The 27993-nt window shown below is 44.7% G+C and overlaps 1 protein-coding gene across 1 annotated transcript in view; it reads right to left on the bottom strand.

Annotated features, from left to right (window-relative positions):
- Positions 1-11825: 11825 nt before the first annotated feature.
- ESRRB (estrogen related receptor beta) overlaps positions 11826-27993 on the bottom strand; it is a gene marked incomplete at both ends in the record, with an annotated part of 76153 nt that continues 59985 nt past the window's right edge. Inside the window, 4 exons of the mRNA XM_079536654.1 lie at positions 11826-12070; positions 18158-18427; positions 24251-24412; positions 25052-25162. Coding sequence (XP_079392780.1) covers positions 11826-12070; positions 18158-18427; positions 24251-24412; positions 25052-25162 — 788 coding nt within the window. The remainder of the gene's footprint in view (positions 12071-18157; positions 18428-24250; positions 24413-25051; positions 25163-27993) is intronic.

The raw sequence follows: 27993 nt of genomic DNA, 5'->3' as shown, positions 1-27993 counted from the left end.
CCTGAGGATTTTACTGATAGACACATCCAAATGAACTTTTGAATTGGCATGGTGTCCTGAGCCATGTCTACTGAGGAGTGGGTGAGCTGAACTTATGCTTGAAGGAAAGGCAAAAGGAACAAAGTGACTCTATCTGTGGTGAATAGGGTTGGTATGTAACAAGGGAATGCAGCTTGCTTTGCGAAGATCACTGGTTGTTTTTTTTTTTATTTTTATTTTAAATGCGGTTTCCTCCCTTTCAAAGCAAAAGGGAATTTGCCAAGAAAGTAACATATTTTGAACAGCTGCAAAGACTTACCTGGGATTTAGGCTGCAGAGTTCCTTGAGGCCTGCACTCACTCTTCCTATTTGTCTGTGGAGGGCAGGGATGACTGTGGAGGAAGGATGATAAAAGCCACTTATACTGCTCATACAGAGGTCTCAAAAAGAGCATCTCACAGAGGCTGCCAGTGCTCTTTGGTCTGCAGGTGCTCCTGGTTTGCCCCTGGTTAGGGCTCATCACTTTCAACAAAACTCATAGAGATCTGCTGGTGCTCCAGTGAGATCTGGAATTGCTTAGAGGAAATACTTATTTCACTCATTCTGTCATTAATTTCTCATCTTGTGCTTATCTCAGAGGTCTTGCAAAGAGCTGCTCGTTGCCCATTTTGAGTCTGAAAACTTCCTAGTTTTACAAAGCTAGGCACTTCATTTGTGGGCACAGACTGCCTGCTCCATAGAATGTGGGAGCTCTATGGAGAAGATAGCCTTTCATCTCATGCCACACCATATTAGTTTTACGAATGTGACAAGTTCAGCTTTGCACAAATAATATATTGCCCACGTCTTGCTCTATTTGGTATTGTATTCAGATGGTCTGAGTGCTCAGTGATGTGGCCTAGGAGAAATGACTGCAAATTTCTTTGTTGTTTGAGTGACAGCTTGCTTCCAGAGGTAATTAGAGCTGTTTGGTGCTTTGGTGCTCCCATCCCCTTGCGGATTTGTAAGGCATTAGGTGTGTGGCAACTCAGAGGGAAGCATAGAGATGCTCCAGTTCCTGGGTCATAAACGCCACAAAATTTATAAATCCTAATATCCACTTGGACTTGAGACTGCAGTGGAAAAGAAGCACTGTAATGACCTTTCAAGGGGTCTTTTAATTTTCAGAAATCCAAATAGGAAAATTTAGACCTAAGGAGTCTGAGTAAAAGTGAGTTGTATTGCCATTATGTGGATGCATGGGAGTTAATAACTACTCAGAAAAATTCTGGAGCTCTGATTTTTTAGCTGGAAAAGAAAACAAAGTCATGATAGTTATGAAAGTTGTTAAGTTAGAATGTTAAACAAAATTCATTCTAGGAACAGAAAGAGCAGCACAGTCAGTCATCTTGAGGGCAAAGGTGAGGAACAAAGTGATTTGAGTGTTTTCCATGGTTAGTGGTTGCTTCTCTCCTTGTTGGCCAGGACCTTGTTGGCCTCCTGTTCGTGTACCGTGCTCTCACTGATGCAAAGCATGTCTGTCATGGTTTCCTGCCAGCCAGATAACGAAGTGATAAAGCCAGCTACGCCAACTAGTTAGGTAGCAAGCTGTGTCATGTTTTCTCTTCTCTCTCCTATTTCTCTCACTTTTTTCTCCTTGGAAGCTCAAAATATGTGTGAGCACGAAGGCAGCAGCCTTCCTAGTCATGAGAAGTCTCCCAGCAGAAACAAGCACGTACCTATGGTGTGGACTGGCAAGGAAATAATGTTATGGCCAGGCCTGTCCCTTCTCATTGAGAGGTGCTACAAACTACAATGGGACTACAAAGAGAGAAGACTAACAAGGAAGAAATGATTTTTCAGAGCACAGAGTTCCTGGGACACTGCTGAATGCTCTTTTTGTGTTATAATTCAGACCTTTCCTCTCCTTGTCATTTCAGAGGTATGGTGTGTTTCTGACTTGCTGGGTAGCCACCTACCTGATGGATGCTCGTGAAAGAGCTTATCTCACTTCTCAGTTGTGGCAGAGATGTCAGCAGGACATTTTCCTGAATTGTGGCCTTCCAGTACTTAATGGGAGCATATAGACAGGAGGGAGAATGACTGTTTACGAGGGTGGATAGTGATAGGGGTGACAAGGGGGAATGGTCTTAAACTGAGACAGGAGAGGTTTAGGTTAGATATTAGGAAGAAGTTTTTCACACGGAGGGTGATGATGCACTGGAACAAGTTCCCAAGGAGGTTGTGGATGCCCCATCCCTGGAGGCATTCAAGGCCAGGCTGGATGTGGCTCTGTGCAGTAGTTGGTGAGCCTGCACATAGCAGGGGGGTTGAAGCTAGATGATCATTGTGGTCCTTTTCAACCCAGGCCATTCCATGATTCTATGACACCATCTCTGCTCACCTTATGCATTACTGTCCCAGCCCATGCTAGCCCTTCTCTCTTCATATATCACCAATGAAGTGCAACTACCTGTAGACACAGCAGCCCAGTTTCTGTTGCAGTTTGGTTTTGACTCACTTCATCTTTGAGAGGAGCAGTGTTTATGTGTTGGGCGAACAATTTCTGCTGTGGAGAGTGGAGGGCCAGGCTCAGTGAAAAGGGCATTTAGTGCTGTGGCCCATGTGAGGATAAAAGCCACCAGCAGAGCAGAAAACCTTGCACCAAAGAGGTGACAGCACTTGTGCTCAGATGGTATTTCACTGGCAGCTTGTGGTAATTTATTTATTCCTTGCATTTGGATAAGTAACACATGCAGCAGTCAGGCTACGCAGGTATCCTGTGCTATCTTAATGTATAAGAATATCAGGAAAACTGATAGAATAAACTTAGGAGCACACTCCAGGTCACACAGCAATGACAAACTCCAGAATGCATCATTAACACCACTTTTTGTGGGCATGATCTGTGAGAAAAGCAAGACAAGACATAAAAGGATTCTCAAATCCTAGTCCAAGCTGATTCAAGTTGAGTATCTTAATATTTTGAGAAGTCCCAGGCAACACTGCTCTGATGTTTCAGCCACTTTTCAGGATAAACCTTTTTGTAAGCAGCATGCCTTGGGGAATAAGAGATGCTTTGTGTGCAGAGCAGCCATGGATGGGAAGGAAGGCCCCAGCCTGAGGAGCTGGCACAGCCATGGGTGCAGGAATGAGAGCTGTGCTGGGCAGTGGGCTGATCCAGCCTCAGCCACTCAGTGTGCACTCAGATAGGAAGCTTCCACTCCTCTCCAGCAGCTTTACCCTGCTTGCAGCACAGGCTTTGCAGCTTAGCAGAGACCTGCAGAAAAGAGGTCACATCTGCCTTTCCATTACTTAAATATTATATAAGATTTTCTTTGTTAAAATAATCACCTGATAATTTCTGTAAAACTGAAACATCTTATTTGCCTACCTGCTGAGATTTTCTTTATCCCCTGCTCTTTGTTATAGCTGACAAGTACATGGGACACCAAGTAGTCCAAGCACTTTATTTTTTGTTTGAAAAGGCTGAGTGGTCTCTTTGCTTAAAAAAAAAAAAAAAAAAGTTGAGGAACACAGTTGGGAAGTCCTGGTTCTGTCCTTTCCTTTTGACTGCTCATTTTAAACATATTCAGAAGGTGTTTGTGATTTATTTGTAAAATGCTTTCGCTTTCTGTGATCACTGAATGTGAACACAGTGGTGTTTCTGTAATTGCTGTAACTCAATTCAGGTTAATAACTACTTTGCCAAATGAACACAGCATCATAGGAGCACTGCCTTTTTAGTCTAGCACTGACAACACACATTAGCAGGTGGTGCCCCGCTGCATGGCTCTGCTACCTTATGCAGGCAGGATTTGGAGGCCCTCTTGGACTGAGCAGTGGAGCCCTAGGGAAGCAGGGTATTTCACTGACCAGGAAGATTTGACACAGTCTCTCCCATTAACTGCGCCTGTTACAGAAGTTGCTGTGATCCTGTCTGACTGGGCTGTGTCTGAGGCCTGTACTTTTTTCCTACCTGCACAGGAAGCTTGAGAAGGACAGGAAAGAATGAGCCCTGTCTCAAGTGTCAGTATCACTGTTGTTTTGCAGATGCCCTTCTCTAACCATCCTCTAGAGACAGGGTGTCACTTCTGATAAATTGTATTCTTCTCAAGACTGGAATGCTAGCACGTTTTAGCAGAGCCTTACCAATGGGTCCTGTTAAGCTGGGTGACCCCCCCCTCCAGATGGAAGTGGTCCAGAACAGCTTGGTGCGGTCAGCTGGCACAGGAAGCTGAATAGACACTGACATCCTTCCCGCTCACTTGAGCAGTGTGTCAGGAAGAGGGCAGAAGGAGAGAGGCTGTCTGAGGAGTGAACAAACCAAACCATACCAAACATGAGCAGTAAGTGCTCAATCATGAGCAGCCAGAAAGTTGTGCTGGAAAGAATAAATACACGGAAGCAGCAGTAACAGTGCAAGATTTTCTGCAGCCACAAGTGCTCAAAGCTGAGGATAGCACTCAGAAAAGAGGATGCCTATGCTAATACAGTCCCCGTGAGCATCATTCCCTTAAGATGCTGCTGAAAGGTTATGGTTGGATGAAAAAAGCAGCGGGGGAAATAAGTGATAATCCCAGGCTTGGTTACAGGGGTTCATTAGATACAGCACTGTCTGGTGAAATTGTACTTCTTTCTTAATCCTTTCCAAAGGATTTGTTGACTTATAGTAACATTAACCACTGGCAAAAAGGTATATACAAGGGTTTGGTTCAAAAGTGTGTGAATTTAATAATGTAAATGGTAATGGAAAATTACTTGCACAAATGACTGCTTTCAATGTTGCAACAGAAAAGAATTTACAATACTAGAAATGTAATTATTGAAGGTGATTAAAATTTTGGCTTCAGTTAGATTATATTCCTTCCAAATCCAACACTCTTCACTCCAGAGAGATTCTTCATAACTTACATATTGCACTTGACTTAATTGGCATATGGAGTAAAAACATGATTTATCTGCTTTGTTCTAACCCATCTATTAAATGAAGCCTTGTTTTGTGTTTGACTCTTGCAGGTTTAGGTAAAGTGCTTTTAGTTTGCTCTGTCATGGCTTTTCCTTATCTGATCACTGTTCTGCTTTTTATTATTCAATGATTGCAGTTATGCGGGGGCCATGTCATAAAGCATATTGAAAGTGTAATGCCACTTGAAATCCGAGAACAAAATGTATGGTTATTTCATTCACCAAAGTAATTCACTCGATGCTGAGCCTCTTGATGGCACACTCGGTGTGTTCGTTTCAGAAAAGCAGTAGTCAGGTATTTGTGAACTTACTAATAAAGCTGGGATTTCTAAACAGAAATCAAGTTTTATAGTGCAATAGGAAGGAATGAATTTTTAAAAGATCTATTATTTGATGCATCAAGGAATGCACTAAAGATCTTCTCTTTTAAAATCCATTTCTCCTGTGACGAAAGGATTAGATCAGATAAAGGCTGAGGTGTCTTCATTTGAGATGGAGGAAAAAAGGCCACACCCACCTTGTTGTGGTTAGGAAAGTAGGGTTTGCATAGGCTGATCTTGTGTGTGAGATGTTTTGAAAGTAAATGTGAACTTCAGCAGGGCTGTGAATGAAAATATAGCTAAGAGATGTGGTGAGTGAATGTTTGTGTGTGGATAGATACAAGAAGAGAGCTTTGTATGTCTCTCAGATGGGGACAGTGTTTGTACTTTAAAGCATCTCACCCAAGGCAGAAGTTTGCCTTTCTCAATATCCCATTTTTCTAATTTAATTCGTGCAGTGTGTACTCAGTGAAGGGGGAAGGCTGGCAGCTGTCCTTCATCCCTGAAAAGAAATGACAGTGGGTGAAACTGGGAGAGATTTAGATGAGTGTGAATGGTAGGGAAAAGTGAGTATGGGACTGTTCCTTGTGCTTTCTAATGCAAGCTGTAAGGGCATGAAATAAGAATAGCTGATGGCATGTCCACAGCAGGCAAAGAAGCTGTTTCTTTTAGCAGTGATCCACAGAACTCTTCGCTGCTGCAGAGGCTGAATGCTTTTATCACCTCGAAAAGTGGGTGGACAAATCCATGTAAGAAAAGCCAGCAGGGGTGGTTAAACGCAGAGACTTCATCTCTATCTTCAGGAGCTTTTGTAAATGGCCAGGAGCTATAGTTTTATACCTCAGTGCCCTATTTTTGTTCTCTGGTCATCTGCTGCTGGCCGTTTTTGGCAAGAGGGACCTGGCCCTGTGATTTCAGCTAGAACAGCTGCTTCTGTACGCAGTGTGTCCTGTCCAGAGACCGTTTGCTGAAGACTTCCAACCTGTGTCAGCATGCAGCCGGTTAGATTTTGGAAGGGCTCAGTGAAGCACTGAACTCTTCAGCAGTCAGGGATGTGTCAGTGGTGGCTGTTGTCTGTCTCCGTTGTTCTTACAAATGGTGCTTTGAGCATCTGGCCAGTTCTGGTCTTTCTTGTGACCTCACTCCTGCTTGTCATTATTTGGATACTGCTACTCCCAGAGCTGAAGCTCTTTCTAGCCTTACCTAAGCCCTATGGAACAAAGCCCACAGAAGGCCGTAACCATGCTGGTCCTCTCAAAGCTGATTAGCACTTGTGTAAAGAGACTTTCTGGCTGCAGTTCTTTTGGCTCTGAGTCATTGTTTTTGGCTTGCCTAGCCAGCGATGTTTTGAACCAGAGCTGCTGTGTTTTGCTGGGCTATCTAAACTCAGTGCTCGTTTGTGACTTACCATCCTCTGTCTTGTCCAGCCCCCAGCACACTGCTCAGTTTCTCCTCCTGTTCCCCAGACAGAGATGGTCAAGCTTTTCCACGGTGTCATTCAAGTTGATAGCAATGGCTTTGTAAAGAAACAGGCTCAAAGCACAAACTCTGCCACTTTTTGTCACTGGAAAGTTGAATGCTGAAGTTTTCTGTACCTAATATTTGCTCTCATTAACTGTTTGATACGTTAGCTGGAAGGAGGAAGACACTGGTTGTCTTCATTTTATTTTGGGTGCAGGCAGTCACAAACAACTACCTCAAACTGTTTTAACATTTGGAGCTGAAGAACATATTCCAGCAGTTAAACGTGCCTCTAACTTGAGAGACAGAGAAATGTGTTTAAAGAACATGGTTTAAAGAAACGTTCTTCCCTCCCTGCTTTTTGACACAGAAGTGAGATTGCCCTCTGCAACACCTGACCACCAGATCAGTGACTTCAGCACTTGTACCCACTTCATCAGCACTGGGCAGCTGCTGCAATGCTTGCAACACTCTTGATGTCACTGTTGGGTTTAAGCCAATGATGTATTTTATGATTAGAGATTTTGTTTTTCACTGGAACAACTTCAAGGCTTTTTCATCACTAGCTCATGTTTATTCCTTGCACCAGTGGAGAGAAAATGAGTGAGTGGCAGAGACCAATCTGTGCCAGATACTGACGACAGTGTCTGTTTTACCAGCCCTCAGCCATGCTGATCTCAAAAAATGTCAAAAGTTTACTGGGGATTTTTTCTCTGGATAGAGGAAAACACCAAAATGAGGGCACTTAAATAAGAGGTTGGACTTTTCTCCCTTCCCTTCTGTAGCATGCACAAATGAGGCCTTCCCCCACCCCAGCCCCTTCAGTGGGTCTCTGTGCATCCTGAGAGACAGAACAGAGCATTTTCTAAATACAATAAACATTACTCTGTCATGATTAGTTTTTACATTTCTGTGTTTTATTTCTTGTTTTGTTTGAAATGACCTGTACCACAAGAATACAATTTATTTATTTCACAGGTTTTTCTTTCTCTCTTTTTTTAAGGAGCAGATAATAGTTAAGTAGATACTGTTTATTTCACTGTCTATAACTCCCTGCATCAATCTCACAGCCTCTGTCTCTTTAGCTTCCCTCTATAAGCCAGCCACAAGAGCATACAATCGGCCATACAATTGATTATAGCTTGTGGATACAAAGTGGAAGTACTTTTTCTCAGCTCCAATTGGTAATAAAAGCTCAACAAGTTACATTCTAGGGTCTTCCTCAATGATTTTCCCCTCTAATAGCTGCTTATATGTTTCTGGTGAATTTGTTAATTGTTTAAAAAAAAAGATGACAGCTGACAAAGAGAAAAATAATGCCCCCTTAGTGCAAACAGTACTGTGAGGTTCTGATTGTTGCAGGGGACTTTCCTGTAACTTCACAGTTTTGCAGCGAGATGTAATGCCCGAGTTTCCCCAGAAACCTCATTTTTTGTGTAGTGTTTTACCCTTTCCTTTAATTGATCCCCATGAAATTAATTTTGCAATACAGGCCAGAGACTGCTGTTCCCAGAGAAGAATGTGCCCAAAACAGAAGAACTGGTCACTTGGGAAGATCTGCCTTTTCGCAGTGGCTCACAGGTGCATGGTTTCTGTTATCTGCACATGCATATCAGGGGCTAGAGCTGCTTTTACCATACTAGCTGCATGTCAGCTTCATGCTTATTCACTGTCACCGACACACTTACCTCTACAGTTTAGCTTTTCTTTTCTTTAAGTCACAGAAATTGAGGCCCAAACTCTGTCATCTTTTGCCTCATGCAAAAGGACAGCTGTATGGAGCTGACTCTGTTAGCCCCATATTACAAATGAATGGCATAAGAAACACGGACCAGAACCCACCTCCCAGTTTATGCCTGAATTCCACATCTCCAGACCTCTTTGTAAGAGCCTATGAGAATCCAAAGACCTAAGCAGTTGCTGAAGCCTCATTTCCCATGTCAAACTTTACTGAGGGGACTACACTAAGATGTCACCCTTTTCTGCAAGCCTGACCTGCTGTGTAGCTGGACATGCTCCTCTTTTGTGGCAGCATGCTGGTACTAGTGAGGCACAGCAGATCAGAGAAACTGGAAAGGGATGAGATGCACGTGAAGCCTGCACTTGTCTGAAAGGCCAAGAGACCTGCCCTGCTTCCCAACTAAAGATGGTATATAAGCCTTTTAAGGGTTAAATCTAGGCAGGTGTTTCTGGCCCCATTCTTGGGAAACAGTTTGCATCCCTGGTATAGAGAGATAAATACATGCTAATTATTGCCTGGTTCAGTTCCCATCCTGTTTCAGAAGCAAACCAGCAGAATTTCCAGGCCTACTACCTTCAAGCAATGAGGGGATATCCAGTTGGGCTCCAAGATTATGCAGCTGTAATGGAGAAAGAAAGTCCAGGAAAAAAATGAATTTAGTATCTTCATATTGTTCTGCCAACGCAGCCGTTGCCTCCATACTCTAAATAGACAGCAGTCGCTGTTAGCTAGAAGGTAACTCAGCAGCCCTCCTTTACAATCATGTTTTCTAGGTTATTTTCCCCTCTGTTCTGAAAAGCAAGCCCAAATTCAAATTCAACAAAGCTGGAGGAGTCTTTTCACACTCACAGAATGGTTGAGGTCCTCTGGTCCAACCCCCCTGCTCAAGCAGGGTTACTTAGAGAAGATTTCCCTGGAACTTTTTTTAAATGACCTTCCCAGCCAGGGCCCAGCAGAGTAAGACTTGCTTCTTAGGAACTTTTCAGCCCACTTTGGGACAGCTGTGAGGCAGGCTGGAACACAGTGTGCTGCAGCTGAGTGGGACTCAGCAGAGAAGCAACCGTGGTCAAGTGAGTCCTGCTTAGAGACAACAGCACAGCACAGCAAGTGTGTGAGAATATTCATGCCACAGCCAGAAAGAGTTGCCAGGTTGCAACACGCTGCAAACTGGCTCTAGTGAAGGCTTGCATTTCAGTTTGGTCCCTCTCATTCACAGATAGATACAGAGATTGTAAGCGCAACCAAAAGCTATCGTTTTTCTCCCCAGCTCTCTCTGGGAGGGTGAAGGTGAAAAGAAGCACAGGTATCTGTTCAAGCACAAGGCCACTGTGTAATTGCTGCTGCTTTGAGTGTGGAAACAATCCCAGCTCCCGTGTGCCTTCTGACTCCTGGGTCTTTGCTGGCTTACTAATGTGCCTGAAGCAGGACTGAATTCCTTTATGTAGTGAGTACAGAATGGGTGAGTAGCTATGACTGTATAGTGTTGGGAGAACTCAGAGGAGATGGAACTGAAGTAACTAAAGGACCAGCAGAGGGCTAGCAACATGAGCTGAGAGCTTAGTAGCAGCGAAATTTCCCCAGTTTCTGAGCTAGCCTGAGCTTTGCACTGAGATACATGTTCAGTTCCAGTAGAAAACAAGCACCCGGTACCTCCCTGATCACACTCCACAGTTTGGAAGGCTTCCTGTGCAGGTCACACCACTGGGTTATCCAGGAACGTAAGCCTAGGTTGAGAAGAGGCAGCAGAGGCAGTGGTGTCTCAAATACAGATCAGAGGCTTCTCCTCAGCTCTGTTGTCATGCCACTCACTACCAAACAGACAATACATTCTCTCACCAGCTCAGGCTGGCTCAGATCAAAGTGTCCAAAAAAATAAAATCTCACAGAATGCCAAGCTAGTTTTTTCAAGCCACCCAAAATCCCCTCTGAATACTGAGAATGCAGCAGTTGTGATTTAGCCAGCTGAGCTAAACTAAGGCTCAGACACAGTAGAAACCTAGTGACATGAGTAAACAAACGTTCCACCACTTCTTCTCTGACCACCTTGAGGTCAGATATATCTCGTCCATCAGTGAGAGAACCTCTTACCAGGTCCAGGGATAATCCATGCTACCTTTTTTGCTCTGTTGAGGATAATGGGATGAGGCAGGGGAAGACAGTAGTTGGGATATTGGATCTGGGGGTTCCACGCCAACCTCTAAGCTTATTTGCCTAGGCTGCCACAAAAAAAGGAAAAAAAAAAAAAACAACGAAGAAAAAAAAAAAGCAGTCTCTTGGGCTCAGGAGCTGTCTCCCCCAAAAAGCAGTTCCTTTGATTTCTAACTAGTATTTGGCAATAAGCCTAAGTCTCTGTGGAGGCAAAGATCTATTACTTGAATGAAGTCTAGGCAAGCCCTGGTTTGGGGTGTGTTTATACTTGGGTGGTAACCATGCAGACAAAGCCTTGTGCTCTCTGCCACAAGGAACGAGTGGGAAATGGCACTCAGCTGCACTGAAGAGGCAGGTTTTATATACTACAGGGCGAAAAGTGCAGAAGAATTGTAGTTAGCACCACATAGGAAAGGATGCAGAGATTATCAAGTCAACCCAGCACAAAAGCTTACACCAGAATCTGTTTTTCTCACTACCTGGGAGACTTGCATTCTCTCAGGGACATACATCCTGCCTCTTCAGGGTCCTGCGGGGATTGCACACGGGAGGGACTAGCCAGGCGTAATGACACGCTGTACAAGGTCGCAGGGTATCGTACACAGTTAGGAGCATCTTTCCCGGTAAGAAGTAGGGCCTGTATGTACAAGTGTTAGCTGGCGCTAGAGGAGCCTGGGAGGCAGCCATTTTGATCAGGAGAGGTCCAATACTGCTCTTCTCCAAAGGAGCATCTGCCCTTTGTTAGAGCCAGAAAGGAGACAAAATGAAGGACCCTGGCTGCTTCCCTTTCTATCTGACCCCTCACACCACAAGCAGATAAAGTTTATATTGACTCTATTCTTCGTCTCTTCCTGCTTCAGTCCCCACTCCCTCTCCAGCACTGGTGGAGGGGGCTGGGGACCAGGCGGCCGGCACAGTGCTGAGAGCAACATCGCTCAGAGGGGCTGAGCCCCAGCGACCGCCTCAACAAGTGCAAGAGCATATTCTGGTATTTCCACAGAGAAAACAAATGAAAAAAAGAGAAACAGGTGACTGATTAAAAGAGTTTTCCCCCTCCTGTACATGAGATTCTGCAGTCACGCCGACAGATAGACATTAAATAATTCTTCCATAATAAATGATTGGAGATAAAAGCCGGCGGCGGCTGCTGCTGCTGTTTGGATTGCTCCGTTGTCTGCATCTTTGTTTCTAGTTTGTTCCCCGGCCATTGTCGGCTGGCACTGGGGCTGTCAGACCTTTGCCTCTAGCATTTCTAGGAAGAGTTTATGCATGGGAACCTTGCCCTGCAGTTTGATGCTGTAGAAGTGCTGCACAGCTTTGGCGGCTGTCTGCCGCAGGAGGGGCAAGGTCAGGAGCAGCTTCCCTGCTCGCCGGGGCTCCTCGTTGCGCTGACTCAGCTCGTAGTCCTGCAGGGCTTCGTGGAGAAGGTCCTGGAGCTTCTGCACCGCATCCATGTCCTCTATGTGCATAGAGTCTGGGGGGAAGGGAGAAGAGAAAGCAAACAGGACATGAGGAAGGAAACAGTTTCCAGTATTTCAGCTAAAGATCCTTTTTTTTTTTTTTTTTTTTTTTTAAATAAATTGTTTTTCTCTTTTGTTTGTAAGGGGAAAAAAATCCAACTTGCTTGCAGGTGCAGGTGCTGAAATTTAGTGTCAGGCCCAGGAGCTGGCCCTAGCAGTGCAGGAACAGTAGAAATGTTACTGGGGTTTGTGACACATTGTACCCTGTGTGCTCACTTTGCTGGTTACTCCAGGCTGCAGGGGGTCAGCCAGGGGTCTTTGTGACTTGCACATTCACTTGCCCTCCATGCTCCTGCGGGGGAGTCACCCTGCAAGGGGCGGCATCTGCTGTGCTGCCGCTTGGGAGCAATCTCATTAAGAATAATTAACACTGCTGTAGCGCTTCATCTGTCTAAACTGCCTAATTGCCATGCAGCTGCTCAGGGTGTCAGCAAGACAGAAAAGCCCCAGCAGGTCACAGTCAGTGTGCCCAGGGGTGTTGCCAGCCCCACCTTTGTGCATATGCCCCTATTTTCAGAGACTGCCAGCAGCTGCTCGAGAGTTTCCCAATTCAGTCCTTCTAGAAATCTGCACCTCCTGCAAAGCCTCTTCCCTTAGGCTGCCAGGCTGCCGGAGAGGCTAACAGAGAGTGCAAGGCTAGCATGGCACCTCGGTGTATCTCTGAGGCAAAGGCAGCCGATAGTGACCCAGTCCTGGGTCAAGCTGAGGCACCGACGATTAACACAGACTGCTAAATCTGTGGGGAAGTCTTGATGGCAGAGGGCACCACAACAGAGGAGAGATGTTAGATTAGAGAAGCTAGCTAAGCACCATGTCGTTGAAGGTTTTCTCCCTTTCATCTTGCTGATAGTTGCTTCTGCCTCACAATCCTGACAGAGTTCTACACTGTTGCCTTGTCTTCATTGGTCAGAGACTTTTAATCAATATTGAATGCACTGGTGAAGATTCCTATTTTGGCCATGGGGCAATGAATCTAGAAGCAGAAGCAAAGGGATGCTAGAATAAACATACAGTTGCACCTGTCTGCCACTCTAGCTGGGCTCTGCAGTGTAACAGTGTCTTGCTCAGCCTACATGCATCCAACGCAAATGTGAGGACTTGTTTCCCAAGTCTGACAGCAATAGAGGAGGAGGAAGGCTGGATGAAATGCCAGAATCTCTCCAGAAATACATATAATCTCTATGGAGAGCTCAACACAAATTGGAGACTGTGAATTTCATAAAATACATGTACAGTAGATGCTATTTATGATGTATGATTCATAAAGTATTACAACAGCCAAGAAAATAATATGTCTAACAAGGAAGCTGTTTAAAAAGATGTTTAAAAGGAATGCACTAATTAGGGCATATCAAAGGGTTGTACTTCCAAGATGCATATTGGGAAAAAATCATTATTGCTGTATTTGCTTTTTGTAGCCAAGAGACCAGGCAATGAAGCCCAGAAAAGGGCTGGTGGGTCATCATAGTGACTTGAGCTTGCCCCAGAGGTTGATTCTGAAGGAAGAGAGAGAAAGAAACGGAGAGAGGGAGGAAGGGAGAGATGGAGAAACAGCCTGGCAAATTCTCCCAGAAGCAGGTGGTGCCTCTGGAGAATTTTCATACACCATTAGGAGAAGCATTTCCTTACAAATTGCAGAGGTGATTTTGGAGGATAGAAGCATCAAGAAGTGGAACTCAGAGAGAAATATGCTCCACACTTCCTACTTTATGTGTGTCCTTCTGGCTGGGGGCACGAGGGAAGAAGCAAGAGCTCCTGTCAGAGCTTACAGAGTCCAGTAGGTGCTGGAGGCACAGTAAAGTCATGCTTCAGGCCAGGGGTTGCTGCTGCTTCTGCTGTGCAGTAGACAATGCTCAAGCTGTGCCCTTATGCTACCAGGCCTCTGTAAGGTGAGGAGACCCTAACAGCACTAAATAGCCAGGCATATAGATGGAGACAAATTGGGGAAATAAAGATCCAAGGCCTGTCTTTCTTCTTCTCCCACTCTTTGCTGAAAGATGCTCAAAATCAGCAGCTGACTGCAAAATATAAAATAACACTGCAGGATTAATTTCCTTTCAAGCCATCAACGAGCTGGTGTCAATGGCATTGATAAACTGTTAATTACAAAATCAATAGCTATGAATTTTTACAGCTGTCAGAGCACTGAGGTGCTCTGGAGGCAGCCTGGTCATGTTCCTAAGGGTCAGCAGGCCTACATATGAGGCTTCGTGTTAGAAGCCTTTTTCTCCAGCACGGCTGACATGGAACATAGAGCAGGTATGAGAATGGACACACACACACACACCAAAAAAAAAAAAAAAGAGAGAAATAAGAGTTGGTCAGTCTGGGACGTCTTCAGCTGAACATGTGCTGTATGCTAACCTGGAGAGCTCTTTGATGCACAGCATCATCAATTTGTATTCTTGAGGCGAAAGGAGCTAGAAATGCTTAACATGGGAATGCTGTCTCTAAACTGTAACAGGTGACATTTACAGCACACCTACTCTGTCAAAAAATGGTTGACGTTGCATTGTTTGACCTTGCTTGCTGCTTTGGGGCATTAAGAATTAATTTCTCTGCTCTCTGAAAAGTACTCAGTAAAGACAGATTTTGGTTGGTGCCAGTCCCACCAGAGGAGTCCTTGGTGCATTTCAGTGATGATTAGATATCAGATAGAGTTCGGGCAAGGCAGTTCTTTCAAAGCAACACTGCACCTACTGTCACCTTCCCTTCTAGCGAACAGCGAGTGAGCTGCCACTTCTGTTTCCATTCACTTTAATTATTAGAAACAAAGGCTCAACGTGCACCGAGCTGCATGGAAGAGTGGAAACTCCCTAGAAACTGGATTGCGTGAGAAATTACAAAACAGAAAGAGGGGAAAATCAGAAATTTATCTTTATGGAAGGCAAGGAGAAAAGACAGGTTCCAGCAACACAGGTGTTAATCTAAACGCTCAGCTTTAAACCTTGCCTCTGACCCACAGAGCTAATGGCTGGCCCAGAGACAGTCTGCATTCCTGCTGTTCTTGGAGTCAGCTGTGCATACATGTAAGTACATGAAGGTTCTGCAGGTTCATTCCATGTCGAAAATATACTAAGAATAATAACATGTATTAATACAATGCAAAGGTTGAATGTGAAGGTTATGTTAGAAGAATACAGCTTGCCCTATCTAGTTTCCTTGTGTGTGTGTACGTACATGTACTTTCACATATTTCAGTAAGACTAACAAAGCAAGATTTTTGTGGCTTATGCTGCTACCTGACTGTACCTAGAACAAATCAGTGCAGTTAGAGTGGCTTTTCCCATTCATGTGGGGCCTATGTTTCCTGACTTCTACCTTGGTTTCTTTGCTCCACAGTGCTAAAAGAAGAACTCTGAAGCATTGGTTGTTCTGCTCAGTGTTTTTCTACTACTGCAGACTATTCCATAAGGCTTACATGGGGCTTAGTCCTGACAGCACAGTGACAGTATCAGTAGAGTGCTTCTTTTGCACCATGAAGAACTTGAGAGCATCAAGGCTCAGGTCCTACAACAAGTCCACTCAAACATGGGTCAGACAAATGTCCCAGTGTGGTTCTTCTGTCACCCTGTCACTACACTGCCTTAACTCTTCAGCCTCTCTGAGATGCCCTTCTCCTTGTTTAATCCCATGACCTTCTTGGTAGACAGGAGGCAGGTTTTTTAACAAGAGTTGATTGCATAGCCAAAAACCACCATCCCACAATATAGAGAAAGGGTAGCCTTGGCCATCTGCCCATCCTGGTTCAGTGGCAAAGTAAAGGCAGCAATTAGAGGTAAAAAAGCAGTGTATGAGAAATTGAAAAAGGGAAGTAGATAGCAATTCATATGAATCAAAAGTTATGAAGTGTAGAAAATCGATAAGCGAAGTGAAGGACATTGGAAGAAAATCCATGGCTGGAAGGGCTAAGGGCCATAAAGAAGAGTTTTATAAATATTTAAGAAATAGAAGAAAAATGACCATTTGTAGGGGGACTCTTTTATGTTGTAGATGATTAAACTATTAATAGAATGAGGAAGTGAGTATTTCTGTCCTGCATTTAGAATAAGAAGTGTTATGTACCTGTCTTATATGAAGATGGTGAGACGCCTTACTCAGTTGTTTCCACAAGAAGGTATCAGACATCTGTTAGGGACAGACTTCAGAGGAATCAGTAGACCTTGATACCTTGGCTTTTAGAATTTTAAAATTGCTGACAAAGGCCCACCTAGGGCAGGTAAATAATTGCTAAGGGTAGGTATTTTTGAGAAATTCGAGATGGCTGGAAAAGTTCTAATGAAGCATATACTTTCCCTGTTTGATAACTGCCACTGATGTGAACCAGAGTAAAATAAAGGAAGAAGAAACAGTTCAATTAAAACTTAAGAGGTGGTATTACAACTACTGCCGGTCTGCACAATACTTTGGAATGGAGGTCTTGTCAAACAAACCCGATTTCATTCTCTGATGAGATTACAAGTTTAGTTGATAAAGTTAACTGCATAGATATAATAGACTTAGTCTTTTATATGGCACTTGGCTTAGCACCACAGGACATTCTCATTAAAAAATTAGCACCATGCAATATCAATAAAGCACACTTTCAATTGATTAGTTACTGGCCAGATGACAGATTTCAAAGTAGCTATCAGTGGTGAATCATCCCTGGAGGAAGAGATTTCTGGTGGAAATCCGCAGGGATCAGTAAAACAACAGATGCTACCCAACGTTTTTATCAATTATCTGTAAGTGATTTGGTTCTTTCTTTAACTTCTTTCTTTCCAATTGCTGCTGCTAAGATGTGTGGATGACAAAGCAGAACAGAAAGGTATGAAACAGTGAGGATAGAGTAGCCTCACAGAGCATTCTGGATCACTTGCTTGTACTTGAAGTAACACCTATAGCCCAGGAATGCAACTATGATATAGGAACTCTATCATGTCAAGCTGTCAGGTGCAAAAGGACCTGGGATCATAGGACACAGCTCAGAAAAGCACTATCTGCAGGCTGACTGAACTCAGGCAAACTGTCACTTGGGATACGGTACCTTTCTTTTCTTTCTGAATTGAGAGAATGATCAATTTTTAGAGACAACAACAGGTGTGGATTTCCCCATATTTAAGGCCTTCAGCTTCATACTGAGTGCCTTTCTGGAAAGTGCCTTTAGCTGAACACAGATACTGGACTCACTGATGGCCTGCAAGGGTGAACTGCGTAACCTACACACTGCAGTTTGGCAAGATCAGATGTGAGACAGTGAGACTCAAGGTATGTAGAGGGAGCCCTCGTCACACAATAGCTTCAGCAGTTTCCCTTCGGAAGGAACTCCTGAGCAAATATATGTCTGGTACAACATCAGTACAGCACACACAACCTTGTGCCTCCCATGGGCACAGGCTTCCAGCCTGCTGGCCTGAGGGCTGTGAACCTCCCCTCACTGAGGTAGAGGCTGAGGGCCCTCATCTCTCTCATCCTCTCCCAGAAAGAAACAAAACAGGCAACATCCAGCTTCTGCCAGCACATCTTATCCTCTACCATTCAGACGGGGGGTGGGAGGGGGGGAATTCAGTGTCAGTGGTCACTAAACACCTACAGCAGCAGACCAAGCATCCTTAACCCCACAGGATGGTTGTTTTTTGTTTGTTTGTTGTTTGTTTTTTTGTGGGATCTAAAACTAAGATTAGAATTTCCCTATTTGCTATAACTGCCCAATGCTACTTGAGTGGATGCAGGCTTGGCTTGCATCCCTTTATCTAAACTCATGGCACAAGGCCTTTCTTTTAGTGCTAGAATTCAGCCCACCTCTGGCAGGTCCCATTCCCCAGTTCAGGGCCAGTTTGCAAATTGAGGCCATAGTAGCAGCAGGCCATGCTTCTCTCTCCTCACCAGCTTAGGGAGTCTCCACCTCCCTCATCTCTTGCGAGTAACAGAGAAATGCAGGGATGCTGCACGACACGGGCAAAGCACAGACTCAAGCACTGGGCCCTAAGCTCCTCCCAAGCCAGATAACAGCATGCGCAATGACTCTGATCACCAGGCTGCCTGGGCCAGGGCTGTACCTGAATTGGCGAGGGCCAGAGCTTTAAGCGTGACAAACTCTTCCTTTTCCACCTTGAGCTTCTTGTAGCGGCGCACCAGTTGTAGGATGGCCAGGTAGAGCTCGAGCAGCCCCGTCAGACGAGAGTGTTCTTCATCCATGATGTAGTCCTCAGCATAGACGAGCTTGTCCTCATATGGCAGGGAGCGGTACACAATGCCCAGGATGAGGATTTCCATCCAGGCGCTCTGCAGGAGGCTCATCTGGTCCCCGAGGGAGAGATTGGAGAACCCTGATGGGGCAAAAGACAACCAGGGTCAAAAGGGTGTGCAGCAAAGAATCCCAGAGCCTGGGCTTCCTAATTTCCCTGCGGTCCACACAAAGCACTCTCCCCCTGCAACTCTCAAAAAATGCTTACTGAAGTGGCCCCTGTTTCTGTGGCACAGAACACACAGAATATGGCAACCTTAACGATAATCTCTTTTCACTGATTTCTACTTCTACAGCAGCAACTGTTTTGCACCACAACTTCCTGTTCACTGCACCTTTACAATTTTGTATAGCAGCCCATTTAGTCTCCCCAGCTGAATCAAAGAGCAGAGAGCTCCAGAAAGCAGAAAAGATTGTTTCTGATGGAATAGGAAGAAATAACACATGCATACTGCAATCTCTCATTTCAGACAACCTAAGAGAAGGTCCTGCCATAACAGAATGCTAAAATGTCAAAAGCTGAATGTGTCTGTGAAAAAATCCTCTTCTATTCATCAGTATTCCCTGAGCTCCACACCATCAGCATTCTGCCCCTCACAGCCAACCTTACCCAGTACACAAACACCTCTGTGGTGCTATACAAACAATTTCTTGCCAGGCCCTGTAGCGACAGAACAGTGAAGCAGATCATCCTCCCCAAACAAAAAAAGAGCAGTCAAAGTCACATTCATAGACAGCATCAGAGTCCTGTTGGCTCTGGTGGAGAAGTGGAGAGGCTGAAACACAGAGGTACTGTCTATCTGAAGAGAAAGGGAAAAGCAAGCGCATAGAAAAGAAAGCTATATCCGTTATGTCCTCAGTATCAATCCCAGAAAGCCAGATCATGAAAGAAAGATCCTAGGAGACAGGCACTGTATGACAGCCATTGCAGACAGAGACGTCAAGTACAGTGAGTTGGTCCTGTCTTGGCAGCTCCTGTCCACCACTGACAGGCAGGAATTGTGATTTTTGGCAGTTCCTTGTGTCTAAAGGTTCTCCAGGCAGTGGGAGAATGGGGCAGTCTGACACTCTCAGCTGGGAGGGCTGCGCTGCACCAGCCTCCCCTGCCAGTCTTCACTCCACATGCTTATTCAGCCTTGGGGTTCACTCTCCTCAAGAGGCATGGGAACTCATTAGCCTCTGTCCGCAGGAGCCTGCCAGTCCCACTAACTGAGTGTTAGGCCCAGCGGGATGCTTCCATCCCACAGCTCTCCCTGCTCACTTTCCTTGGATCCATGTCAAGGCCTAGGTAGCCAGGCGCCATGATGATCATTTGATTTCTCTTGTTATCAAGTTGGCAATTAACAAAAGAGCTGATGATTGCTATATTGACTGACTGTGGGTCTTCTTTTTCTATCTGCGCTATCTCAGCTGGGGAAGAGATGGCAGAAGGGTGGGTTAGTGGTATTTATTTATCACTACGCCATGTTTTGTGTTTGTGTTGCCAGGGGAAGCAAAGGGTGATAATGGCCTGGCAGCCCTTGGACATCCAATTTCCCTTATCAGGCCACTGAATAGAAAAGAGGCCCCAGGCCACATTAATTAACAGATACCAATCAGCTGTCACATGTTGTGTGTGCAAGGTCTGAGGGGAGCAGTGGGTGGGAGGAAAGAATCAATAAACCACTGGGGAGGAGTGCCAGAAGGAACAGCTAAAGAGTCCAGGCTGCTGGGGAGAAAAGCTGCAAAAATCCAGCTCCATGACTGTGAGATTGATTCCTGTACAGCACAGCCCACGTAGCCCTATGCCTGATGAAAGCCATCCCTTGCTGAAGATGCAGGGATGCTTTTCTCCTTTTTCTCTTTAGTCTCCTGCTCCTTAACTCCTATTAAAGAGCAGCCAGTACACTGCTTTTTTGCTGCTCCTGAATGCAGCCATCCCAAGTCCAAGAGCAGGCTGAGGCAGCTCACAGGCTTGGTCCTGTCTCCCCAGGTCTCCTTGCTACTCAGGAGCCTCATAGGATTAGCCATGAGGCAGAGGAAGCTGTGCACAGGCACTGGCACAGTCTCTGGTGCCTGGAATTTCTCCTCTGCAGCCAGCTTTCAGCCTTTCATTCACCTTTCTCCTAGCTCTGCCCATGGAGAGCAGCCCCACATTTTGGCTGCTGCCTTAAGTCCAGTTTGTGGGTAAATCCTGTGGCCTTTCTGCACTGCCGTTATTAATCTGGGTTGCAAATGGGGTTATGCTGTTGGCTCAATGCAGTCTGTCAACAAAATTTGTTAAAGATTGAGAAACAGTTATGTAGTATGGTGAGAGGATCCAAGACAGACATAGCTCACACATTTCTGTTACAGAATGAAGTGCAAAATCTTGATATAATCCTAGCAGTAGCCTGTACACTCAGCACCTCTATGAATCACTCTTTCCCAGAGGTCGTTATGGCAGGTAAAGAATTGCAAAGCAGAGGCCATTCTTTACCTATGCCAAAGGAGACAGAAGAGCCAGCTGCAATTGCCCTGCCCACCCAGCAGAGTCCTCTGCCAGTCTCCTGTGGTGAGCATGAAGGCAGGAGCTGCAGTGCCAGTTCTGGATTTGAAATGCGTAACAGAATTGGGACCCTCCACTGTTTCCACAAGTAGAATGCAAGGGCTGGGGGACTGTGATGTATGATATTGCACTCTGCACAGACAAGAGACAACATCAGACAGATCAGACAACATAGGGTTTCCCATATATGAAAGTTGGGATCTGGAGTGTTAAATGCTAATTTCATTTGGCCAACATCAGAGGCTCACTGTTACAGGTTTGTAACACTGGAGAACATCCAGTTGTGAAATTCAAGTGCGTCACCAGATCATAGCTCACAGGAATTGCTAGCAATCCAGCCTTGTGCATTCCTGAGTTGTTTGATAGCACAGCATCCAGAAAGTGCCCTTACTAATCTGTTTCTTGCTGCAGGCCTTATTCTGAAAGGTGCTGACTACTCCACCGGCAGCGGGAGGCTCCAAAGAAGTATCTCAGGATTGCATAGGCTCCGTGATCAGCACAGAGCTGCATGAGCATTTCCCTCCTTCCCAGGTGCGGGTAGAGAAAAGCTGCTTTATTTGCAATAGCTGATGTGACATGCTTTTTTTTTAATCATTATTTTTGTGGCTTATTTTTCCCCCTCAGCGATACGGCAGTGAGAGCTCCCAGAATTTAAAATAAAAAAAAAAAAAAGTCACATAATTTGTGGCAAGTGGAGTTCATAATCTGTTAATTTATTATCATTTCTGTCATTCTGGAGGGCCATTAGCAGAGGTAATAAAGGGAGATGTAATTATAGGATCTGAGGCCACTCCAGACACAGCTGCTGTCACTCCACTTGCCATATTTCATTCCATGCTAGTACTATCGTCTTCCTAGCGAGAGCAGCACAACAGCTACCCTGGGAGAGCCTTCGCCGTCACCTCTTGAGAGAAGTCCTGTCTCCCTGCATCAAGGCATGCAGAAATGGTAGATGTTCAAAGACAATTAGCACAAGGGGAGGGGCCTCACTCAGAAGGGTACAACTCCACACTGAGTCTGGTTTTTGCGCTAATAGCTAATAAGACTGCTGAGCTAAAGATATTTGCTGAACACCATTAAATCATGCTTTCCTGTTATCATAGGACTGTAGCTTTGATTTTATTTGCTAGCAGCATGAGGCAGAAGGTTGCACCAACATCTGGGATCCTGAAGGGTTGGTAAGACTAATACCACACAACTCTTTATTAATTCCACTGTGAAAACAAGGCAGACATGATGTGACTTCTGTTCCTTTCTCCATGCTGACTATGTCCAAGAGTTTATGCACACAGGAAGCAAAGTCCTGGTATTCTAAAAATCTCTGGAAGGCAGAAATACAGGGCATGTATAATCCAGACTCCTGGCAGTCTCCTGGCCCTGCCCTGTTCTGCCCCCTTGCTGCCTAATGCAGTATGTTTTGTACATGTTTTTTTGTTCCCTTTCTATGAACTTTTACCGCTCCCTTGTGTAACAGTCCCTGAGCTCTCTCTTGTATACACAGTCCTGTTATGATACTGCTGCTTCGAACTGCATGAGGCTGATGGCTGATGTTTATCATGCTGCAAAATCTTTGATGGGAAAGAGAAAGCTGAGGTGATGACAGGTTTGTCCTGCCTTTCACAATGGAGTGGAAGATCCCTTTTTGTAGTGCAGGAGCCATCTCATTACTACACACCTGTTCTGGGATAATCACCATACCAAACGGAAAAACCCTGTAACAACTCAGAACTAAGCATCCCACACTGCAAGCAAGGGAACTAAAGCAGGACACCCTGTGCAAATAGGAGTAGACAAGGTTAGCAGAACAGACAGCAGCACCTTACTGGACAGTCAAGCAGATAATTGCTTTGTATGAAAACCACTCCTATTAATGCCCTAAGTTCTGGGTTAGTAGAACAATCCAGGCTGAGTTCCCTAATCACCACTGTAACCCCATTTGTGATGAATCAGCCCCAGAAGGATTCCAGTGCTACTGATGGATGTAATACTTGCAGATCCTGCAGATCTCATGTAAGAAGGGCACCACTGAGATTAACCTCTACTCAGAAACACTGTCCTCAGAAAGTTTATCCAGACTTTATAGTCCCACCACATAACACTCTGTATTTCATACAGCCTAGGAATTCACTAACCCTTGAGTCACAGGAGAAATACTCCCACTGAGAAAAGAAGAGCAGCCACCAAAAAGCCACAAGAGGAGTGACAAAGAGAAGCAGTATACATAAAAGAAATAGGTTTGAATGAGTTTGCTCACTCATGCTAAGATGCCTCACAAAACAAGGAAGAACTTAAAGCCACAAAGCTAAGCAACATAACACAAGTCTATGCAGCGGAAGATGCAGACAACGGGCAAGTACTGGTTAAATCCTGTGATTCTGTGGTTGACCTCAGATATTCTCCCAACAAGGCAGGGTGGAAGGCAGGAGAAAGTAATACTGAGCTGTTCATAGTGAGCATCTGTTTGAAGTAGTCCTCTGGAAAGCAGCCATGTAAACCTCAAGGACATTCTCCAAATTCCCTATCCAATCTTCCCCACATCCAAATCCAATCTATTTTTTTGGAGAGGGTGTTTGTGAAGGAACAACAGAGGAGGAAGGAGCATTTTCCCTGCTTAGTCTGAACCTATGTCCCAGAACCTTCTTGAGGATCATGTCTGCTCCTTCAGCCTGGGTCCATCCTACTGCACATGAGATGCTGTAGCTCTCTCACTGAGTTGCACAAGCACACTCAGTTGGGCACTGAGATACTGGATACTGAAGGCAGTGAGCCTTCAGAGGCCAGTCACATTGCCAATACATTGTCCTCATTATTTTTCAGCACAGAGGACCAGAGATTGGCTGACAACAGTGAGTATGTCCTCCATTTCAAGGGGACTTGCTCTGTAATGAATCCAGTAAGATAAAAGCTTTCCTAAGTCTGCACAAGAATGCCCACTACAGACAGAGTAGGCACCTGCCTTGCCATTAGCAATGAAGTCCAGTCACTATCATAACATTTGTTTCATCCATAAACACAACAGACCTAGGCCATAGTGATGTAGTCCAAGATCATTACAAGTCCACCATCCCAAGGGCTGTGCCCCAAGTGCTTTCTTTGTGCCACTCAATGCAGATGTCACTGGGACTTTGTTGTAGCACCTCAAAGCCTACTGCATAATTCAGGGCGCACACACACACACACAGTGAACTCATGCACCTGCACCAGGGGTTATACTGGAGTTTGTTTCCAATGAAGGCCTGCCACAAGCAGTTTTCTGTATCAGTAATTTCCACCCATCACTATATGTAAAAATCCTACTTGAAGACAAACTGATAAGCACAGTGATAAATAATAGCTCCCTTTGCTGTTCACACTTCAGCCCTGTAATTTCCCATTTACCTGGGATGTGCTTCGCCCAGCCAATGATCACCACCAATTCCCTGTCTGCCAGGTCACAGAGGGTTGTCAGGGCTTTGATGTCACTCTCCGGCATGGTTGGATCAGGCATGGCATAAATCTTCTCTGGCTCTGCCACCAGCAAGTGGGAGACGATCTTAGTCACTGCACATTTCAAAGGAGAAGTTGTTGTTTTACCTCTCGTGACATAAGGTGTCATAACAGCCCTCTCTAGAAGGGCCTTCCTGCAGAATACATGGCTATAGAGGCTGTGGGACCTCAGAAGTTGTATAGGTCACAAGAAGACAATACACCGCAACCTCATATGCTGTAGTGATCTGTCTATGCCAAACCAGCTCCATACAGGGATGACAAAAGCAGTAAGCTACTGTAAGGCTGTCAATCACTATTTCAGGTAGATCCAACAGGGATAGGAGGAAGCATGAATAATCAGTTGATAGGACCTGGAAAAGTTTCGGGAATTATTGGCCATATGGAAGAGAGGAATCAGCACAGGACCAATTTTGTCAGGGTAGCTTGGATGGCACAAAAATTCAACAAAATCACTAAATGAACTTTTATGATCTCCTAGGAAATTTCTGGTCTATATTCTAGATACAATAAATATTGCACCCAGGCTATACCTTAGATGTAGCAAGTATACTGATGCACTGTGATCACAAGAAAAAGTGCTGGTGACTGATGGGAACCAGAATTGATAACTGCTCCATTGAACATTGTGAGACCAACTAAAGGGAACACAGTGGTTGCTCAGAGGACCACAATCCAAAGACTGATACATACGTGGCTTTTTAGCTGGGGGAGGGATCTGTAAGCTCAAATAAGTGCTACTCTCAGAATCCAGTCTTCTCTTGTATTTCTGGCGGCCTCCACGGACTCGATCCAGACGAACACCTGCAGTTAAAACAGGATATATTCACATGATTCCTTATAGCCTCCATCTTGATATTCAGATGTAAAATTCTGCCGAGATGTTCTCCACACTCTCCCAATCAATCATTTGAGATCTCAACTGAACTCAGAGATCCCAATAATAATAGCTAAGCTACCTCTAGCTCTCATACTACTGCTGGGAGCTTTATTTTCTTTCAAGACATTAATGAAGACAAAAATTAACCCATTTAAACTCTTGAATCACCGCTAATGTGATGGACAAATGAAAAGTCTCAGAGCTCAATGTCCTCTGGATGATGATCTTGCTTTTAAAAATAAAGCCTTAAATGTCAATCAAACCTGTAGTTATAAAGATAAGGTTTTAGATTGTTGTTAAAATTGAGGAGTTAAATGTTCTGTTACCTCTCACTGCTTATGTTTGAAAAAAGTGATCTATAGCAAATAGATTATGAACCATGAATTCAACAGAAATGTTTCAGGTTTGATCAAGTAAGGAGCCATAATAAAAGTAGAACTGAAATAAATAGAAACAACCTCTCCTACAATATAGCAGCAATAAATCTGAAGCAGGGACACACTGAAGAATTTGCTGTAGCTCTTTGAAAATACAGAGAACCAAACTGCAAAGATTACAGTGAAAACAGTTCCCAGTGACTGACCCCACACAAAAAAACTACAGCAGCATCAATAAACAACTGAACAGGAACTACCACTGAACTTCTGTTATCTTGAACTGCATTGGGACAAGACACGGAATTAAAAACTAATCATGAAAAAAGCCACAGATATCTGACCAATTGTCAGGTACTTCTGGCAGCCATATTGCTGCTGGCAATTAGTTCCTGAGAAACTGGGGCAGCTCAATCCTGCTGGAGGAAACAGCTATTGCAAAAAAAATCTCTCATGATAAAAGTAGGGGCAATCAAGTAGAATAAATCTTTGAACCTACACAATACAAGCGTATAAACACTGATGAGTTTATCTAGTCTGATCACAGGAACCAATTATGTGATACACTTACTAATCACACTGAGCCATTAATATTTTGCAATCAATTTACTGCGTAAACACAAACATCTAAAAGCAAACACTGCAAACCAGTGCTTTTTGAACAACTTGTACATCTGAAAAACCTGCAGCCTGCTGACATATATTCAACCCCAGAAGGAGACACATCTGTCACACTGTATGTCTCAAGCCAGTGCCCCATTTGCTTACTGGGTCATGGAAAAAGGAAAGCTTGCAATGTGCTCACATTGATCCCTCTGACACCATGTGAAATTATTACTTGCCACAACACCTCAATCCTGATACCACAGCCAGAGCACCCAAATCAGATCAACTGACAAACAAGCACCAGCAGCCTTGCAACAGCAAAAAGAACCACTGCCAGCCAGGCCAAAGGCACTTAGCTACACAGCAGTACTGCCAGGATTTCCAGCAGGAGCAATGCCACGTGCAGGTGTATTGCCTTTAAGCCTCGGTGTGCAGGGGCATGCTGTTGGTAGAACTACGTAGCTGCTTCCTTTTAAGAGACCAGCTGCTGCCATTAAGCAGAGGAAGCAGGAAGATGGGAGGCCTGGAGTTCTTGAGACCAAAGGAACTGCTGCTGCAGGAGTGTGCTCTGGGAGGAGGACAGGCATTGGAAGATGGACAGAATGACGTGAAATAGAAAGCGTGAATTCAGATCAAACCTTTCCTTCCCCTGCACTCTCTATTTCTGACACTGTATAGAGAGCTTACTGATGTCCCTAAGAGTAAGTACTACTTTTCTCCTCCATTACACAGCAGATTTTCTGAAAATGTTGCCCACTGCTTCTTTTATCTCTGTTCCCTGCAGCAGGTAGCCTGTGGGCAAAATCCTGGGAGCCCTAATAGGTTCCAGTGAGTGATTTTTAGAAAGGGCAGACGGGGAATCCCAAACCTAAGTTCATCCTGGGAGATCCTGGAGGAACAGCACTAATAAAGTCCTGGATGAAGTAGGATGCTGTCACTTCTGCCTGTGATTCTTTCCTTCTGTACGTGCTCCCTGGTTTCATAAGAAAGAAGACCCCTACGCTACTATGCTCTGCTGAATGACTGACACCTACATACAGCCAGGAGAAAATGGGAGAGACAGATTTCAGGAAGTACCAGGAAACCAAGTAACCAGCTGTGAAAATTTAAAGGGTTGGGAATAATTCTGTTTGAAGGTTATGGAGGAATCCGAAAAAGGTTACAGGACTTCACTCCTGCATCACAGCTTCCTAGGACACTCACAGAAGAAAGGTCACAGGAAGGCCCATTCCCTCATGCCAATAGGATGGATTATAGGCAGGATTTCACTGGAATGGGGGACACCATTCTCAGACCAGTAGAAACCAGCAAACAGCTCTCCACAATGCTTTTACTGTGCACTTTGCTAAGCAGTACAGAAGGACGACTGGGAGAGTTGGGAGAAAATGGGGGAAGGAGCTTTCTGTTCCTCTTCCCAAGGAGAAACATGCATCTCCAGTGCCCAGCAGAGGGATGGCTGCACAGGTTGCAGCAGTATTAAGGACCCTCAATCAGATTATAAGGACACAAACGACTTAAGTGCATTAAAAAAAAGATAAGAGAGACGCAGGGAGATTTACCGTCCATCCCTCCTTCCCTCACTATGCAGATAGAGGTCTGTTCGCCCAAGGTCTTTAGCTTGTTTATTTTGAACAAACCTTCGTCCTCTTGTTGTTCCTGCATGAAACTCCTTGAGGCAAATGCTTTCAATCAGCATTTGCAGAGCCACTACCCTACCCTGTCATCAGCAGCTCCAGCTGTTCAGGGCAACAGCAAACAAAGGCATCTCAAGCTGA

Source organism: Tetrao urogallus (genome assembly GCF_951394365.1).
Source record: "Tetrao urogallus genome assembly, chromosome: 6".
NCBI lineage: Eukaryota > Metazoa > Chordata > Aves > Galliformes > Phasianidae > Tetrao > Tetrao urogallus.
The sequence above is the reverse complement of the archived record's forward strand: the minus strand, read 5'-3'. Positions and strand labels throughout refer to the sequence as shown.